Raw genomic sequence first — 18,543 nt, forward strand, 5'->3', positions numbered from 1 at the left:
CATTCATTCATTCATTCAACCTTTATTTAGACAGGTTAATCCCATTGAGCATTGGGGACTCATTTACAAAAGAGACTCACATGTCCAAACCATCTCAGTCTGGTCTCTCTAACTTTATCTTCCAGTTGTTCAACCTGTGCTGTACCTCTGATGACCTCATTCCTAATCTTATCCATCCTGGTCACTCCTAAGGAGTACCTCAACGTCTTCATTTCTGCCGCTTCCAGTTCTTTCTCCTGTCTTTTTGTCAATGCCACTGTTTCCAGACCATTCAACATAGCTGGTCTCATCACTGTCTTGTAAAGTTTTCCTTTGAGCTTTGCTGACACCCTTTTTGTCCCAAATCACTCCTGAAACTTTTCTCCATTTCAGAAATCAACAAATAGCAAAACCAACAACTTTGCATTGACTGATGAAGTTTTCTGGATGGAAGGTGAAACGTTTCAGAAAAAAAAAAAAAAGAAACTGTTCAGATGACCTGATTGAAAATTGTTGGATTGTATACCTGGATTATTGAGCGTGGACTTTTTTGGTTTTGAACAAGTTTGACATGACTGTCCACGAGGAAAAGGGCTGGCTCCAGAGGAGGGGGCGTGCCAAAGACACCATCTTAGCACCAATATAACTGGTTTGTTCCACTTTGGAGTAAGCTGTTTGGGGGACGAATCAGTTTTGTGTTGTGTGTTTCCTTGACTGATGAAGGCTTCCGGATGGAAGATGAAACGTTTCAGCCAAAAAAAAAAAAAGAAAAGAAAAGAAACTATCCAGATGACTTGACTGAAAATTGTTGAACTTTGCTCTTACTTTGAAAAGGCTCACCGGAAGCTTCCAATGTCAGTCGCGAGGCCTGACATTATTCTGTGACGCCATCTTGAAATTGTCCCGACGAGAGGAGGAGACGGACTTCGAAAATCCAGCTCGTCCTGAACGTCGATACCTACAAGACGGTTTTAGTTGCTATTCCACGCACGGAACAGCGTTTGGACCTGTTCGGTGAAACTATTTGGACCCGTGGCGGTTGTTTGGACCACTTCGGAGCGGACTACCACCGTAGGAAGCCGCGCTGCTTCCCCCGCTGGTGCGGACGGATCCCTGGTTTGTGGCCGGGCAGCTTCGCCGGACTAGTCACCGAGAGCGCGGAGTACGACGACAACAAACGGTTTTAACCCGCTGTTTCGACGCCAGGAAGGGAGGGAGTGCAAGTGTCGACGACGTTTTTGACGTTTCCCACCACCCGGGATGTTACGGACCTAGCGGAGGAGAAGTTTGATCAGGGAGCGGAGCGCGCTTGGTTTCCAGTCCGATGGATGTTAGCCCTGGCCGGCTGTGGCTCGGCTCTGCGCGCCGCTCTTCTCTAAAGAACTCCTCGGGCACGAGAAGCGAGCTGCTCACTATAATGCTGCAGACCTTAAAGAACGTGCACGACGGTGCCGTCAAGTCGCGCTTTTTTATTTCTCTGTAAACCTGGAAATATCCCTCTTCATCCCCTCCTTTTTTTTTTTTTTGTGACTGCATTACCCAGGATATTTTGGATTAAGACTTTTTTTTTTTTCTTTTTTTTTTAATGCCTCTTTTCCAGAGACTGTGCTCCTCCTTGGAGCTGCAAGAGATTTAGTTGATTTTTTAAAAATTTTTTGGTTGGGTGGTTTCTTTTTTTAATTTTAAATTTTTTTTAATACAAGTCTTTCTAGCTGCGAGGATCAGATTCGGATGGAAAATGGGAGACGCTACAAAACTGGCCTTCGCCGTTTTCCTCATCTCCTGCTCTTCAGGTGGGTGTGGAGGGTCTGATTTACTGTCAGCTGTGGGGGAATCCAGTGCAAAATGCTTGTTGTTGCCTCTGCAGATTGCTGTAAGAATATAAATAATGGAAAGAAATAATTCCTTGCAGCCTGGGTGCATGTTGCACATTTAGGATGGAGGGGGGGCCTTTGTGGATCCCCTGGGTGAGACATGCTGCTACAAATTGTTTAAACTTGATCAGGGAACAATAGGAGGCTGTGTGAAGAACAGTTTTTTTTTTGCTGTTAAATTAAAGGCTTAGCATTCCTTTGAGTGTATATCGCCTGCACCTTTCATGCCAGAGCTTTAGACTTCTCTTGTGATGAGAAGTAACAGTAGGTGATTTGGTCCAAGCCCCCCCCAAAAATGAACATTGTGCTCAATCTCCTGTGACGTTGTTGTGAAGGACACTCGGCTACTACTACACCAAGACATAATCTTATATCTGGGAAACTGACCGAGTTGCACAAACTCAAGAGCCACGGGCCAAATTTGGTTTCCCCAAGATGATAATTTAAACGTGAAATATTGTCTTTCTTCTAAATTTTTCTTTAAAAAACCCTGATAAATACATAATTTAGTGTAGACTTCTCTTGGCAGCTGGCTAACTTTGGATCCAGAAAGACCGCTGGATCATTCTATCATGATGTGGAAAGAGCAACAGATCAAACTCTTGTTCACGAACCTGCAACCAACAAAAGATATCAGGGTATCTGATTCGAGTTAACGTATCGGCTGAAAGTGGCCTGTGGCTCGGACAGCGTTTTTTTTTTTAAATTTTAGCTCCTTTTGGTAACTGAGTTCGAAGCCCCGATAAGTTGCGGTGGCCATCTTGACTCCAAAACCTAATGGTTACTCTGAAATTTGTAATTGGCCAAGGGCGTCAGAAGCATCTGTAATGTGGGGGGGCATGTCCCCTTCACATATAATGGTTGCGACGCCAATGGACGAGGCGATGCTTTTAAATTGATCTTACGTGGTCTGTATTAGGGGTTGAACGAGTATATAATTTTTAAACTCGACATTAACATAATAAAACCCGAGTAGAACTCGAGTATTTGATGACGTCATAGATCTCAAGATGCATAAATAAATAAATAAAACCGCAAAAAAAGGTAATTATTTACAAAAAATAAAAAAGACCCTACTAAACATTGGGAGCGTATATTATGCTCCTACCATTTATCATACTGCAAATAAGTCACAGGAAAAAACTAAACTATTAGTTATTATTATTAAACTGCAAACGTGAAGAAATGTGCAGCACGTCAAAAACGAAACTGGTTCTGGTTCAGTGGATTGGACCCGGTGTTACACCAAACTCTGTGACCTGCAACAGTGCAACACCGCCCCCTACAGTCATAGTGGTCACATAATATGACGTCACTACGGATACTCGACGTTACATTTTTAACCTCGCTAGATGTCCTAGCAATCGATGTGTAGATTACTTGAGTACTCTGTTAATGCCCTAGTCTGTATGCATTTGGAATGGCTCTCGGCTACTATCGCACCAAATTTTTAGCTCCGTATGTGTGAAACTGACTGAGTTATACACAGTTTGTATTAGCAACTATAGGCTGAAGCGTCATTGCACCTTTGGGAACGGGCGATAATGAGATTGTGAGGCAAATGCTGATTTAAATGTAACGTACGACTGGGTTGCAGAGTGGAAATCTAAGGAAATAATCATTTTTGATTTAAAATAGCACGTGTATCAGCGTACTGACTCAAGGCTCCATTTATATAAAAGAAATTAGATAAATTAAGTGTATCTGGTTTAGTTGGGCCTACATTAAATTGGCAGCATGGTGGCAAAAAAAAAAAAAAAACGCTTTGCTTGTTTTTGTTTATTAAAGATGAATGATTGACCAATGCAAATAACGATGGGGAAAAGGTCAACCAGTGGGGCACGTTGTGTTTTTTTTTCATTACAGTGCTTTTGCTACGCGAGTGGACTAAAAGTTTGACAGAGAGCTGCTTTACTGGTTTATTTTATCGCCGAGATAAATGAGAATGCTACTTAAACATACGTGGCAGGAGGGAGTGTGTGTGTTTTAAAGATATAGTTGATTTGCTGTGCTAAAAGTGGCGTTTTGAAGGGTTTGTAATTGTCTTGTTATTTTCCGATAACACAATCTAGCCTCACACAGGCCCAGAGTAGTGTGGATTAGTGTAACGGGGCCCGGCGGAGTGCGAGCGGCAGATTGAGACCGGTGTCCACGCATGACAGGAAGGTGCCATATTTCAAACCGGGGTTCTGAACTTCCAGTTTTGATAGTGGCAGTTTGCATTATCTGATGATTTTTGACTGGCAGCTGGAATTGCCTAACCAGAGATTGCAAAACAACAAAAAAAAAAGATTTTGACCCCGGGGCAGAATTTCTCAGGTTGACGTGTGCGAGGAAGCATTAAAATCAAGTGGGGGAGCGAGGTTTGTGTCACATTTCGGTCTGTTCGAAACCAGCGTTTGCGTGTTTGTGCAGGAGGACAAAACCAGTTTGTGAGCAGGCCAGAAATTAAACAAAAAACCTCAACGGAGTTGACGTCGAGAAGAAAAGTAAGCTCTTGAGCAGCAGCCGAATGGTTTCACAGTGAGCCCCGGAGTGCTTTGGAGCGTTTAGATGGAAAATGAAAAGGTTTCTCAAATTTGGTAATCGTCAGGGTTGCTCTGAGTGTGAGCCAGGTGCTGTCTGTGTTGCAGAGTGCAGCAGATGATTATCTTACTTGCTCATTACCGTCTGAAGTGGGGGGAAATGAATGGTTTCCACTTGAGGTGGAATAATAATTCACTGCGAAACCAAAGTTGAATTGGCTCGGCTCGCGATGGCACCAAGAAAACCTCCGATAAGGGCAGAGCTCTCGGCTCGCAGTGGCTTTATTTCAGGTGCTCAACGTGCCAAAACACGAGACCACATTGCTGATATATTTAAAGGTTGAGACCGTCCACAGAAATGAGGTTTTGCTGTAACTGTGCCTTTTTTTAATGTTGCTGAAGTCAAAGTCTGCTGTTTGATAACAGGCGTTTAAACAGACAGATGATGAAATGATACAGATGCTGGACTGCAAATAACATTTGGTCCAACAGTTTAGATTTTTGAACACCCTATGTGATAAAATGACAAAAACAAATAAAAATCGACCAATAATTTAACTAATCTATTGAAATATTTGTATGTATGTACGCTTATATATATAAAGTTCTAACTTATATATATTTATTGTTTCCCCTAGATCAGTTCCCTTGGCGGGGCGCTCATTGTATTGTCATGTTTGTTTTTTTCATTCATTACAGGTTAATCCCATTGAGCTTTGGGGACTCATTTACGAGAGAGACTTGACAATAATGCAAGTAAATATATGTATTTGTGGGGTGAGGTCAGTCCACATTACGGTTAGCGTACACACCTGTTGAAAGGGTGCCTGCACCAAAGCCCAATATCCCTACATATATTAATTGGAATTGAAGTGAATTCTTATTTGTGTTGCCCGCCTGCTAACTTAGTGCTACGTTGCTGCCGTTAAAAAAAAAAAAAAAAATCAGTGACGGGAGTGGGGGGGGAGGAGTCACATCTGTGTTGCCCGCTAGCTTAAAGCTGCATTGCAAATGGGGGGTGGGGGTAGTACGTCAGTAGCATTTTTGCTAGCACATTTGTATTGTGCCCCATGCTACATCAATAATGACAGTTGTTGGGGGGGGGGTTCGGAAGGGATGGCACTTGGTTCTGTTGATGGGGCAGGGTACCCCGCTTGTATAATAGTAGAGGAAAGTTTCCCCTAGATCAGTTCCCTTGGTGGAGCGCTCATCGTATTTTATTTGTTGTCGTTGTCTCGTCTGTGTTGCTCAACCGCTAGCTTAGCGCTATATTGCTATGTTGTATTGTAGGCAGAGTGAGCATCAGTAGCATTTTTGCTAACATGTTGAAAAGTGAAAGGGCGATAATACGGTAAATAACCTGTGTGTGTTGTGTTAAACAAATATCACATTAACGACTGGATGACATCCAATGAAACCGTCAAAGTAATCTTTATATGTCTACAGCTGATTGAATTTTGGAGTTAGTCCAAATTAAAATGGCCACCACAAGTAATCCAGATGATCCCATGGGAAAATTTCATTTTTTTTTTGTATTTATTTTATTTATTTATTGTTGGTGCTGTCAATGAACACGTCTGTTCCTGTCAAAGCCTTGGAATTATTATTATTTTTTAGCTTAATCAGAATTGCTTCAAAATACATAAAATTAGAGTAATGTTACTGCCCTCTATCTTCCCTTAAAGGAAAAGTCGACCCCATTGAAATCCATTATAAATGCATTTTTTGATCCCATATTTTTCAAATAAGGTTTTTTTTTTCAGTATTTATTTTACTACTATCTCTCTACTTTAGATTTGTATTTATTTATGAGCATACTAGGTGATGCTCTGCTTTTACTGTAGAAGGATGCTGTAAAAATGTCCGCTAGAGTTGTGCCATTTAGCTAGAAGTGGGGCCTCCTGTGTGGCTGGACATTGCTGTGGAGCCCCGTTTCTCATCTTGTCTGACAAAGTTTTGCACGTGTAAACATTTGGCACCAAACAGCAGAGCCACATGCCTGCTGGTTAAAGAACTGGCTGCTCTGGGCCTCATAATTGCCGGCTCAGCACAAAACGTGGCACTGCCGGCAGATGGACCGGACTGCAGTAGCTTGGTGGTTCGCTGATTCAGTAAAAGTCAAAAACAAAACGCGTGCAGGTGGTGTGCACAAGTAAAGTTTTAAAGGAGAAAAAAAACTCCATGTCTGACCCAACCCTTACGAGTTTGAGTCTAGATGTCATTTTGGCTCCCAGATGTTGGAGAGTATTTAGGGTTGTATGGTCTTCCCAAAACTCCAGACTGGATTATTTAGCACAGGGGTCCTCAACCACCGGGCTGTGGACCAGTACCGGTCCGTGGGTTAAGAAGGAAAAAAAAAACAAAAACAAACTAACACTTCCTCCTCGGTCTGTGAAAATATTGTCCAACATTGAACCGGTCCGTGGCGCAAGAAAGGTTGGGGACTGCTGATTTATACGACGGAGCTTTAGTGCCACAATAAGAAAACAAAAAAATTAAAAAACATAAAATTAGGAGAATAAAGTAGTCATATCATATTACGAGAATAAAGTTGAATAAAGCCTTAATATTATGAGAATAAAGTCGTACAGTACTTTGACGGAGCTTCAGAGCCATGCTAAGAAAAAAAATTAAAAGCCATAAAATTACAAGAATAAAGTTAAATAAAGCTTTAATATTACAAGAAAAAAGTCATATGAGACTTTTTTTTTTTTTACAGTTCTCGTTTATTTATTTATTTTTCCCACGAGTCGGATCCACTACGCGACCTGTACATCAATCCAGTAGGCGTGTCAGCAAATGACCAATCCGAAGCTAAATGAGTCATAGTATTATCAGAACTTTGCTACAATAAAGCAGTTTACTACATTTTAACTGTGGTAAAATGAAGAATGTTGAGCATCTTGTGAATTTATACTTTGGTACTGGTTTTACAGATAAGGAGATAGTTAATCTGTGAGCACATCAGCATCAGATTATTATCAGTATCAGGACTTTGAACCTGCGTACCAGGTGGTACGCTCTGATGGGCTGTAGCAGCTCTCTGCAGGTAAAGAGCATTTAGCTTTGGATTGGTCATTGGTCTAAAGCCCCAATCGTAGATTTAAAAAGAAAATTCCTAAAGCAAATCGTTTAGTGTGTACTAATAAGGAAAATTGCTTTTATTTTATTTTTCCACAAAAATGGTCAAAGTTGTCAGCTTTAAAGAAAAAAAAGTGGTGTTTTGTATAACTAAAGGCCTTTAAAGAGCTAAACTAAACAAACTTAAATAAGATTTTTTTTAAAGTCAGGCTGAGATACTCTTAATATTATCTATTGTTGACAAAACAATTCAAAAATAGTATTTTGAACAGTTAAGCGTGGTTAGTTTTTCCAAGAAGGAACAGCTGTTAAAGTTTAATGACAATTGTTGAGTCATCCTCAACAGATACTCGGAGTACTAACACATCTCACAAGATCTCGCAGTGTTGCGTGAGATCACACACATCATTTTCAAAGCTTGATCAAAATGGCTATGACTCCATCCTTTCTCATTGTAAGAGCTTAAAACATAAGAACAATTGCTTTATAAACACTTTTATACACATATAAACAGACATTCATACACATACAGAGAGTCATAATGCTTTGATCAAATAAAACACCCGTGTATAAAAAAAAGGTGGCTTGGTCTTTAACAGTGTGAATTCTTATGAAGCATTCACACTGTTGTGATCTAATTTTCTTCTGTACGTTTTTTTTTTTGGTGAGTTTCTCTTCCCGCAGTTTTCAAGCTATTTCAACAAACCTTATATCAAAACCGTCAGCTCTTTCAGGACAATCCTTCAATGATTTTTGGTATTGGTGCAACTTTAGCTTTTTGAAATATTTAGCCTTTTCTGCCAATTTTTTTTTCTCCTAGAAAATTAATTAAGCTCATTTTACCTCCTTCAAAATTCTAGACCTGTTTACAACCTTTTACTGCTCCTTTCGCATTTTGTTCAGCTTCTTTCAGCTGTTTTTCAGCTGTTTTGTGATCCTTTTAGATTCTTTCTGCTAACTAAAACATTTTTGAGCTTCTATTTTTTTTCCCAGCAAATTTCAGCTTGTTCTGCTCCTTTCAGCTTATTTCTGCAAGTTTCAGCTTTTTCTGCTGTTTCAGCTACTATTTAGCTGTTTTATGCTAATTTAAGCTTTTTAGGCTAATTCCACATGTTTTGCATTCTTTCAACTTTTTTCAGCATAATTCAGCAAAAATGTGCTCTCTCAACTTGTAATTTCAGATTCTTTCTGCCTTTAGCTACTTTTCAGCTGTTTTTTTTTTCCTCCTAATTTCAGCTTTTTTCAGAGAATTTCTACTTTTTGTTGTTTAAAGATACATTCAAGTTTTTCTTGGTAATTTCTGCTAGCCTAATTAACTTATGTATGCTAATTTCAGCTTGTTATATTCCTTTCAGCCTTTTCAGCTAGTTTCAACTTTATTTGCCATTTCAGCTACTATTTAGCTGTTTGTATGCTAATTTTAGTATTTTCATCTAATTCCACTTTTTTTAGATTATTTCATCCCTTTCGTCTTCCTTGTATGTTAAGCTGCTTTCTGCCTTTTCAGCTACTTAGATAGTTTTATATTTGTCCTCATTTTTGCTTATTTAAGCCCAATAAAGCAAATGTATGTTTTTTTTGCTTTCTTCTGCTAATTTAGGATTGTTCTAGTTTAGCTTCATTTCAGCTGTGTTTAGCTAATTTCAGCAGTTTCTCAACAAGTTCTGCAATAAGCATGCACACTGCATTTTTGCAGGAAATGCAATTTTCTAGTTCGTTATTAGTTACGCAGTAAAATTGTTAAAAAAGTCTATTTGAGATGAATTGTATTAGCAGCCTCAAAGTCTAAGCTCTTTGCCACTTAGTGTGAAATGTTGAAAATGTGGTGTTTACCTTTGAGGTGAATCATGACGGTGACGTGAACAGACAAACTGGTTTTAGTTTGAGATATCCTGACATTCCCATCTGAAAATGTGGTCGGCCTTAAGTTGAAGCTGAATTAAACGGTTGGTAGGAATGGTGACAACAAACTAACATTCCTTTTGTTTTGTTGTAATAATTCTGAAAAGATTTTACTGATCATACCAAACAATCATCCTCAGATCACATGAGTGCTGCTGGTTAATTGTGCAATATTTTTGATTGTTGCAACTGCACCTTTAAATCGTACAGAAGTTGCTTTTATTATGTTGAAAATAGAAATATTTATTATAGTGTGAATGTTTATTAAGCATTCACACTATTGTGGTCCATTTTTCTTCTGCACGCTTTTCGGCGCAATTCTCGTCCCACAGTTTTCAAGCTACAGTATGTCAACAAATCATAAATCAAAACGTTCAGCTCTTTCATGATAATCCTGCTGTAACTTTAGGTATTGGTGCAACTTTAGCTTTTTGAAACATTTAGCCTTTTCTGTCATTTTTTTTTCTCATAGAAAATGAATTGAGTTCATTTTCCATCCTTCAAACCTTTAGATTTCTTTACAACCTTTTACTGCTCCTTTCACATTTTGTTTTGCTTCAGCTTCCTTGTGCAAATTAAAACTGTTTTCGGCTACTTTCAGCTGTTTTTTCAGCAGTTTTAAGCTTTTTTTTTTTTTTCCAATTCCTTTCTGCTAACTACAACATTTTCTTCATCTAACTTCTTTCAGCTAATTTCAGCTGGCTATGTTTTCAGCTGATTTCTGTAACTTTCAGCTTTTTCTGCTATTTCAGCTACTATTTAGCTGTTTTTATGCCAATTTTATTTTTTCAGCTAATTTCACATTTTTTACACTCATTTCAACTTTTTTCAGTCTAATTCAGCAAAAATATGCTCTCTCCACTTCCGTAATTTAATCTTCTTTTCAGCTGTTTTTGCTAATTTAACCTTTTTTTTTAGATAATATCCACTTTTTTGCTAATTTATGATTCTTTCAGCCTAATTGGGCTTCTACTAATTTAAGCTTGTTCTACATTTTCAGCTACATTTTTAGCATTTTTGTGGCCAATTTCAGCTGTTATCAGATAAATTCAAGTTTTTCATGGTAATTTCTGCTTTTTTCTGCCTAATTAACTTCTTTGAGTTACAACAACATTTAATTTCCCTCTTGGATTAATAAAGTATTTTTTTTAAATTGAATTGAATTATGCTAATTTCAGGTTCTTATCCTCCTTTCAGTTTTTTTTTTCTGCTAGTTTCATCTTTTTCTGCTCTTTCAGCTACAATTTAGCTCTTGTATGCTTATTTTAACCTATTCCACATATTTGAGCTCATTTCAGCTCATCCCGCTTATTTTTGGTAGTTTAACCTTTTTTCCTGCCCTTTCAGCTAATTTTCAGCTATTTTTTGCCAATTTCAACTTTTTTTTAGCTAATTTCCAAATTTTTTATCTCATTTCTGCATATTTTATCATAATTCAGCAAATATTTGTTCTTTGTGCTTTTTTATGCTTGTTCTTACATTTCAGCTAAATTTCAGCATGTTTTTAAAGCTAATTTCAGCAAGTTCTTCTGCAATAAGCCCACTGCATTTTTGCACGAAATGTAATTTCTTTAGTTTACTAAATGTTCCGTCCAGAACAAGCTTCTTTTGCACCTTTTTATTTAATTTTTTAGTTTGAGTTTAAAAACCGAAAACAGTCATTTCCTTCTGAGCATCTGATAATTCAGCAACACATGTTAAAGTTCAACCAGTTTGACCTGTGCCCTAGATTGTACTTGAGCTTCGGCTGCAACCTGGTAAATATTTGCAGTGCGCCCTCATCAGTGTCATCCCATCCCGAGATTTCAGTGCGAACGGGAGGTGAAGGCTGAGAGGAAATAAGTGCAGACTTGTTTTCACCCTGACGTTAAAGCAATAATTGACTCTGTTTCTGATGAGTTAGTGGGAATAAATGGATCGAAGTAGAAGCAGACCACTATTTTGTCTACTTGTATGGATTTCTGTATGTGAAGCTTAGCAGCGGAGAATTCAGATCTTGAGCCCCGTCTTTACATTCCTGTTAGCTGCAGACATTGATCCTCCTGCACACCAGAGTAAAGTTACATCAATATGGTGAAGATGAAGCAGCTTTTGTTCTCGCTCTCTCTCCCTGTACAATCATCAGCGGCACCGATCCGGTGGTTCGGTTTCTGCTCTGCTACGCATCAAACTTCACTCAAAACAGTGTTTGAACTCAGTCGATGAGCAGCCACCGATTTCTGTGTTCTGCCCCATTAACACAAGGATTATTTAGATTTAGAAACTGCTCGGTTCAGTTAGGTATCCTGCCACCAGGCTGCCAACAGTCACTTTTGACTTTTATCTTTAGCTAAACATGTGCTTTCATTTGGCTTTCCTGTTGAGATAATTTTCTTGGTTTCAAACTTTGCCCCTCGTTTGTCCAAACCCCTGCAACAAGTGAAAATCCACCAAGTAGCGATGTTATATTTATTTTAATATTTATATATATATTTGAAGGCTTTAGAAACCCTTCCCACACTCTTGCAATGTTCTAAACTCTTAAACCTACGTTATTTTTAACAACATAAATACAGTACTGTATATGTAGCTACTAAATTTTACTTGTTAGCTCTGAAGAACAGCAACAGCTCTTGGTTCCGGTCTGACTCTGTTTTGTTTCTGCAGACGTACCCTGCAGCGACGAAGCCCACAATCAATGTTCTAAACTCTTAAACCTACTAATTTTAAGAACATACTTAAATGTAGCTACTAAATTTTACTTACCAGCACGTTCCCACTCGGAGGTCCTCGTGGGCTGCTTGACGGATATGAAAATTTTCTCGGTGGGCTTCAGGTGGAGCGCCGGATCTTTGGCAGTGCACGTCCCGCTCGGACGTCCTCGTGGGCCGATGGGTCTGGTTCTGCTCCAATTCTGGTCACTGTAATAAGCGCCAAATTTTTTTCCGATCAAATCAAATTAGGATAATGGTAAGAGAAAGTAGACATACATTTTGTCATGCTGCTGATGCTCTGGTCTGATTTGTTGTTTTGTTTACTTGCTGGAATGTATGTGGGAATGTGCAACACGTGTTCTTATTGAGCAATAACCGTGTTTAAATTTTATTTTATTGTGGTGTTCACGTGATTTTTATTGTTGTAGTGTATTCAATTGTGGAAAGTTTTGTTTAGCGCACAATGTCCAAGACAAATTTCCCCTGGGGGACAGTAAAGTCTGTCTGTCTGTGACTGACTGACTGATGAGCCAACTAACTAACTAACTAACTAACTAAACTTTCCTTCTAGTATTTCAGCAGAAGGAAATGGGGCTTCTGGGCAGGGCACTGTTGGCTTCTGGGAAATGTTGCCGTTATGAGCTGGGATACAGGCTTATTTAGAGAAAACTACAAAATGGCAGTGCCTGTTCATTTTCGGTCAGAATTCATTCAACCTTTATTTAGACAGGTAAATCTCATTGAGCCTCGAGGACTCATTTACAAGAGAGACCTGATTTCAACTAAGAATGATTACAACAATGGACAACAGTGACAACAATAGATGGCCACAAAAGGCATACAGAATATTATTATTATTTTTTACAAATAAGATGGCAAAAAAGTAACAAGAATGAATGAAAACGGTCGTATCTCAGCCAAAAATTTTAAATATGGGAAAAAAATCCATTAATACGTCGCTTCAGCCTATAAGTCCAGGGCATGCAAATTATGCAAAAAAAACCAGCAACTTATACAGAGAAAAATGTGGTACTTTAATTGCTGAACTTTGGCATGGAAGGCAATGAGCTTGGTGTTTTTTTGAGCTACCAGCTCTTGTCCCATTTTTCTCTACCTGTTTCTAATTCTTGCATTATGCATTAGGCTCCGGCAGCACAGGTGTATTTGTTAAGGTCAGATGTAGTCCCGATTCTCCCTCTGGGCCCAACTAGTCGGACCACCTTCTTCCAGGGTTGTGTATCATTCCGTGCTTCAACACCCTGGAAACAATGAGCTCCACCAGTTCGTGTTTGCGCTGGTGAAATGTTGACCCAAGGCGGCTTGTTGCGAACGCCGGTTGTGGAAAATTACGACCCTCCTGCAGTCAGAGCACTGGTTTAAATTTATCCCACAGCCAGGTGTTGTGTGCTGAAACATGGATGATGGATTTTGGTGATGCAAGACTTGCACATTCACCTGTTCTAGGCTTAAGTTTTGCATCAAAATGTAGATGTGGCAAAAAAAAAAAAAAAAAGGTCCAGGTGAGCGTTGGAAACACTTGCACTGTTTATTTTAACTTACGCCTCTGGAATAAGTTGAGCCTTAATCATCTTCTGACAAGACTTACTGGATTTGTCTTGTTTAGACGGGATAAAAAGGAGCTATTTTGAAATCTTACGAGATTTCAAAGGCCTAAGGCTCCCTAAAACCCGCTCACCACATGAATGGCTGCCGAAACTTTCGCCACAATTAAACGCAATTTAAAAATAAAACTTTAATTGCCACTGAGGGGGTTTTCTTCAGCAGCAGATATTTGTTGCAGCCTGCTCAAGGGATCCTTGGACTCTTGTTGCCACACAGAACAGAGGTGAAGGAATCGGGGAGGAAAAACGGCTCGGTATAGGTTTCCGAGGCAGATGTAGGGAATGTTCCACAGTGCAAACAGGCTAAAGCAAAAGCAAAGCCTCTTATTATTATTATTTTTTTAGAGCTGTATTGTAGAGCTAGTGAAGGGTCTAATAGTCATACATATTTAATCCTGCCTCCTTAGAGGAAGCAGCAATATATGCTTGAAGCAAGATCACTTTAGCTGCACTGTTAGTTTTCCTTTGGTAAACATGGTTGGTAATAAAACCAAGACCGTCCTCTGTAAAATATGAAACACTCCTCTGTGTTAAGGATAGGTCTTGAGCTGTCTCTTTGAATATTATTAGCTCAGACTGATTTGGATTAAAATATCACCTTTAGTGTAGATTTTAGCCGGACACTTTTAAAGATCTTCAGGACTATTTCATCTTAGTCTAGACCACTTGGTGTACCCGAGAGATTAGTCCAAGCTGGCCCTTTACTGTAATTAATGCATCCTGCAGATGTTGCTTTATGTGCTTGGGAGAGTTTCAGTCTAGACTGGTTGGCTGCTCTGACAGAGAGGGGCCTGCTTTGATCCTTGATTAAAAACTGCGAACTCTACATTCATCATGCTCTTGTTTCTGGCTCTCTCCAGAGTTCTCGCCTGCTTTATGCGTCCTCCTTCCTCCCCCTTTTTGTTTTGGACATCATCTGCCAAGAGTCCTCACGGTCATGAAGGCCTTTTTCACCTCTTATCACCGCTGAGAAATAACAGTGTGGGAATGTAGTTGGATGAGCTCTATTCACACGTGATCTTGCTGTTGCTTCGTTTTGTTACTCCTCCTGATAGAACGTGAGAACAGAGAACCGTTGGGAAAATGTGCTAAGTACCAGAGCGATGCTTCAATCAGACGTCATTCAGTTCACATATGTAACTTGTCTTTTTGCTCCTGTGGCTCACTCGTTACTTCTCTCAACATTTTTGACATGCCAGGCAGGTCAAGACGGGATGTGTTCTGACTTAAAAAGCTTTGTTTTTCTACAAGGGACACACAAAAAAAAAAACGTAGAAAAGCTTTTTGTTGTGAACATTTTGCATGAATGCTGAGAAGTTTAGCAGAAATTTGATGAAGAAATTGGAAGTGAGTCGAATTATTGTACTTACCTATAGAGAGGAGATTATTACAGCCTCGTATAAAATCAATAATGATGATGATACTGGAAGGGTATTGGTATCGGCCGATATCCAGATTTGGGGATCGGGATCGGAAGTAAAAAATAAAAATTGGATCGGTGCATCCCTAGTAAACTTTCAATGTTGCTTGAAATATTTAAAGCAAAATAAGAAACAAAGAGCAGAAAGACAAACTGAGAAAAGCCGAAAAATGGAGGACAGACAAAAAGCATGTACAAGAAGGCAAGGACATATGTAGGGATGAAGGAAAAAGAGCCAAAACACACAGAGGAAAAAAACGCACACACACAAAAGGATGCACAAAAAAGACTGACACAAAGATACTAAAAAACACATTGTCCCCATCATTCACAAGTGCATGTGTTTTTTTCTTTCTTTCTTTTTCTTCTTCCTTTTTCATCTTCTGATTTTAACTTCACAAGGAAATTAAAGACAAAAATACACCACTTGGCAAAAAAAAAAAAAAAAGTCGCCACCAATAAAAAAAAGGTCACTCTAATATTTTGTTGGACCGCCTTTAGCTTTGATTACATCACGTTTTCTCTGTGGCATTGTTTCGATAAACTTCTGCAATGTCACAGGATCTAGTTCCATCCAGTGTTGCATTAATGTTTCACCAAGATCTTGCATTGATGACGAGGCACTAGACATGATGGGTGCATCACTTCACCTGCCTCTCTTCTTACCCTGATGCGCCCATCACTCTGGAAGAGGGTAAATCTGGACTCATCAGACCACATGACCTTTTTCCATTGCTCCAGAGTCCAATCTTTATGCTCCCTAGCAAATTGAAGCCTTTTTTTTCCTGTTAGCCTCACTGAGTGGTTTTCTCAAGGCTACACAGCTGTTCAGTCCCAATCCCTTGAGTTCTCTTCACATTGTGCTTGTTGAAATGTTCTTACTTTCACTATTAAACATAGCCCTGAGTGCTACTGTTGTTTTTTCTTCCATTTGATTTCACCAAACGTTTAAGTGATCGCTGATCACGATCATTCAGGATTTTTTCCGGCCACATTTCTTCCTCAAAGACGATGGGTCCCCACTATCCTTCCAGTTTTTAATGATGCGTTGGACAGTTCTTAACCCAATTGTAGTAGTTTCTGCAATCTCCTTAAATGTTTTTTCTGCTTGATGCCAATGATTTGACCCTTCTCAAACAGACTGACATCTTTTCCACGACCACGCGATGCATCTTTCGACACAGTTGTTTAAGAAATGAGAAGCAACTCATTGCACCAGTTGGGGTTAAATAACTTGTTGCCAGCTGAAAGATAATCGCTCGTGCAGTAATTATCCAATAAGAGGCTCGTACCTATTTGCTTAGTTAAATCCAGTTGGCGACTTATTTTTTGGCCAGGCAATGTATAAAGGACAAACTCGAAGCATAAGAGGTCTTAAAACGACACATAAGGAAACGGAAAAAGACAAAGAACACATAAGAAAACTAAAACATGCAAAACATTAAAAGACAAAGAAAAAATATGTGCTACAGTCAGAACAAATGTTTTGAAAGATTTCAAAGAGCACAAGTTTTTGAATGATTTGAAGAGCTCTCAATGCCTTTGACTAAGGGAAAAAAAAGTATATAGAGTAGTCCCTCACTTATGGCGAGGTTTACGTTCCAGACACCCCGCAATAGGTGAAAATCTGTGAAGTAGGGTCGTTATATTTATTTCAGTATTTGTAAATATTTTAAGGCTTTATAAACCCTTCCCACACTCTTGCAATGTTCTTAACAATGTTCTAAACTCTGTAAACGCTCTTAAAGAGCACATCAAAAGAGAGCAGACAAACGGATGCTATGGTTACTGAGTCAATCTGTGCCCGGGGGCAGACTGGCCACCAGGAGCACCGGGCCATTTCCTGGTGGCCTGGCCCGCTCATTGATTGCCGAGGGGAACTAAAGGCTTGGTTCGGGTCGCGCAGTCCACTCCTCAGCACAATGCTCTGGTTGGTCAACTTCCATCAGTCAGCCAATTGTGTGTCGTGTATACAACCTTGCGTTGAAAACCTGCCAAAGAGTGAGTCCACGAAAGTCGAACCGTGAAGTATCGAGGGACTACTGTATAAATATTCTATAAGTATAAAGCAAACCAAATCTAAAACCCATAGTCTCAGCATCCTGAATAAGCTGAACGTTTTGATACCTGAACGGCTGAATTAGTCTAAAAAACATACAGAAGAATCTCTAAACAGGGAAACAGAAAATTCAAGTGTAAACCCTTCAGATGGCCGTGCTTTGCCTCAGTGAAGTAAAATTCTGCTCCTACTGCACCGGTCATCTAATCCCAATTAAAAATACACAAGTGTCTGGGTTTTATTTTGGCTGCAGTGCCTCGTGACCAGGATGTGTCATTAGTTTACACTAAATATATAAAGCTGGGAGTCAGCGGGGTCGTCTGATGGCCGAACGCGTGCAAGAGTGGAATTTATTGACCTCAAACGTTTATTGGTTTGCAAATGTGATTCCGAATGGCCACATGAGAGAACTCTCTCAACAGCCTGGGATCTGGTGTGGACTAACTCTGACCACATGGAAGTATTTCTGTACACATTTGGTGTGATGTTTGAAGCACAATTAGTTTTTCTTCAGCAGTGAATTGTGGGATTCTGTGTGTTAAGTGGCCTGGACTCATAAAGATCCAATCTTCTTACATATAATAACTTGTCTTCCTCTCTCCTTCCCCTCTTCATTCTGCACTCATTGATTGCTTTGTTTATGAAAATGAATTGAAATGCTCGTGTGGGCTCAAAGATGGTGCGATATTTCTGCAAATTCCTTACTGACTTGGGCTTTAAGCCCAAGTGGCTCTTAATAAATCCTTCAAACATATCCCTACAGTTTAAGCACAGAGGGGATGTAGGGAGCTTAGCTGGTCTTTCTGCCGTATCAAGGACAACAAGGTGTTTTAAAATCGCTCGTTGTGCAACGAATGTACGGTATCGGGGGGTGAGCACAACCAGACTTCTTCGTGCTCATCGTGTTAGACGACGTTCAGAAAGAGGCTCCCGACCTGTCCGCAGACTGGCTCCGTTAGCCCTAATTGAGGCGGAGGCTGGTGCGTTCGGGCATACCAGTGAGGATTAGAGGGATTGAATTCAGTTGCTGAGTGTGGTGGTTTTTAAAGCCCCCCCTCCCCCTTCCCCCTCCTCCTCACCGCCATGGAAAGAGTGCAGTCTTTGTGCCCAGCTCAGAGAGCCAACCACCCCTGCCATGTCACAACAGCGGCTGATTGAGCGTTAATGTAGCACTCCAGAGAGTTCCAGGCTGCTCTGTGAAATTACTGTTTACTGTAAAATTGTCTCTGAGCTGAGACGAGGCTCTTACCTCCCTGTTTATCCAGTCACTGCTGCTGCTGGAGGAAAAAAAAAAAAGCAAATAGTCTCATTATATAACTTAGCCTCAGCTTCTCCAAGAAACTCCGTCTCCTATCATCTTCTTTGTAATTTTTCTCAATTAGGATTCT

At 39.7% G+C, this 18,543-nt stretch overlaps 1 protein-coding gene across 1 annotated transcript in view; it reads left to right on the forward strand.

Moving 5' to 3' along the window:
- Window positions 1-905: 905 nt before the first annotated feature.
- The window catches only part of LOC119428750 (activin receptor type-2A), a gene marked incomplete in the record, with an annotated part of 87,349 nt that continues 69,711 nt past the window's right edge, over window positions 906-18,543 (forward strand). The window contains 1 exon segment of the mRNA XM_037696427.1: window positions 906-1,772. Within this exon segment, the coding sequence (XP_037552355.1) occupies window positions 1,718-1,772 (55 nt within the window).

This window comes from Nematolebias whitei, chromosome 23, assembly GCF_014905685.2.
Source record: "Nematolebias whitei isolate Nwh7 chromosome 23, NemWhi1, whole genome shotgun sequence".
Taxonomy (NCBI): Eukaryota; Metazoa; Chordata; class Actinopteri; order Cyprinodontiformes; family Rivulidae; genus Nematolebias; species Nematolebias whitei.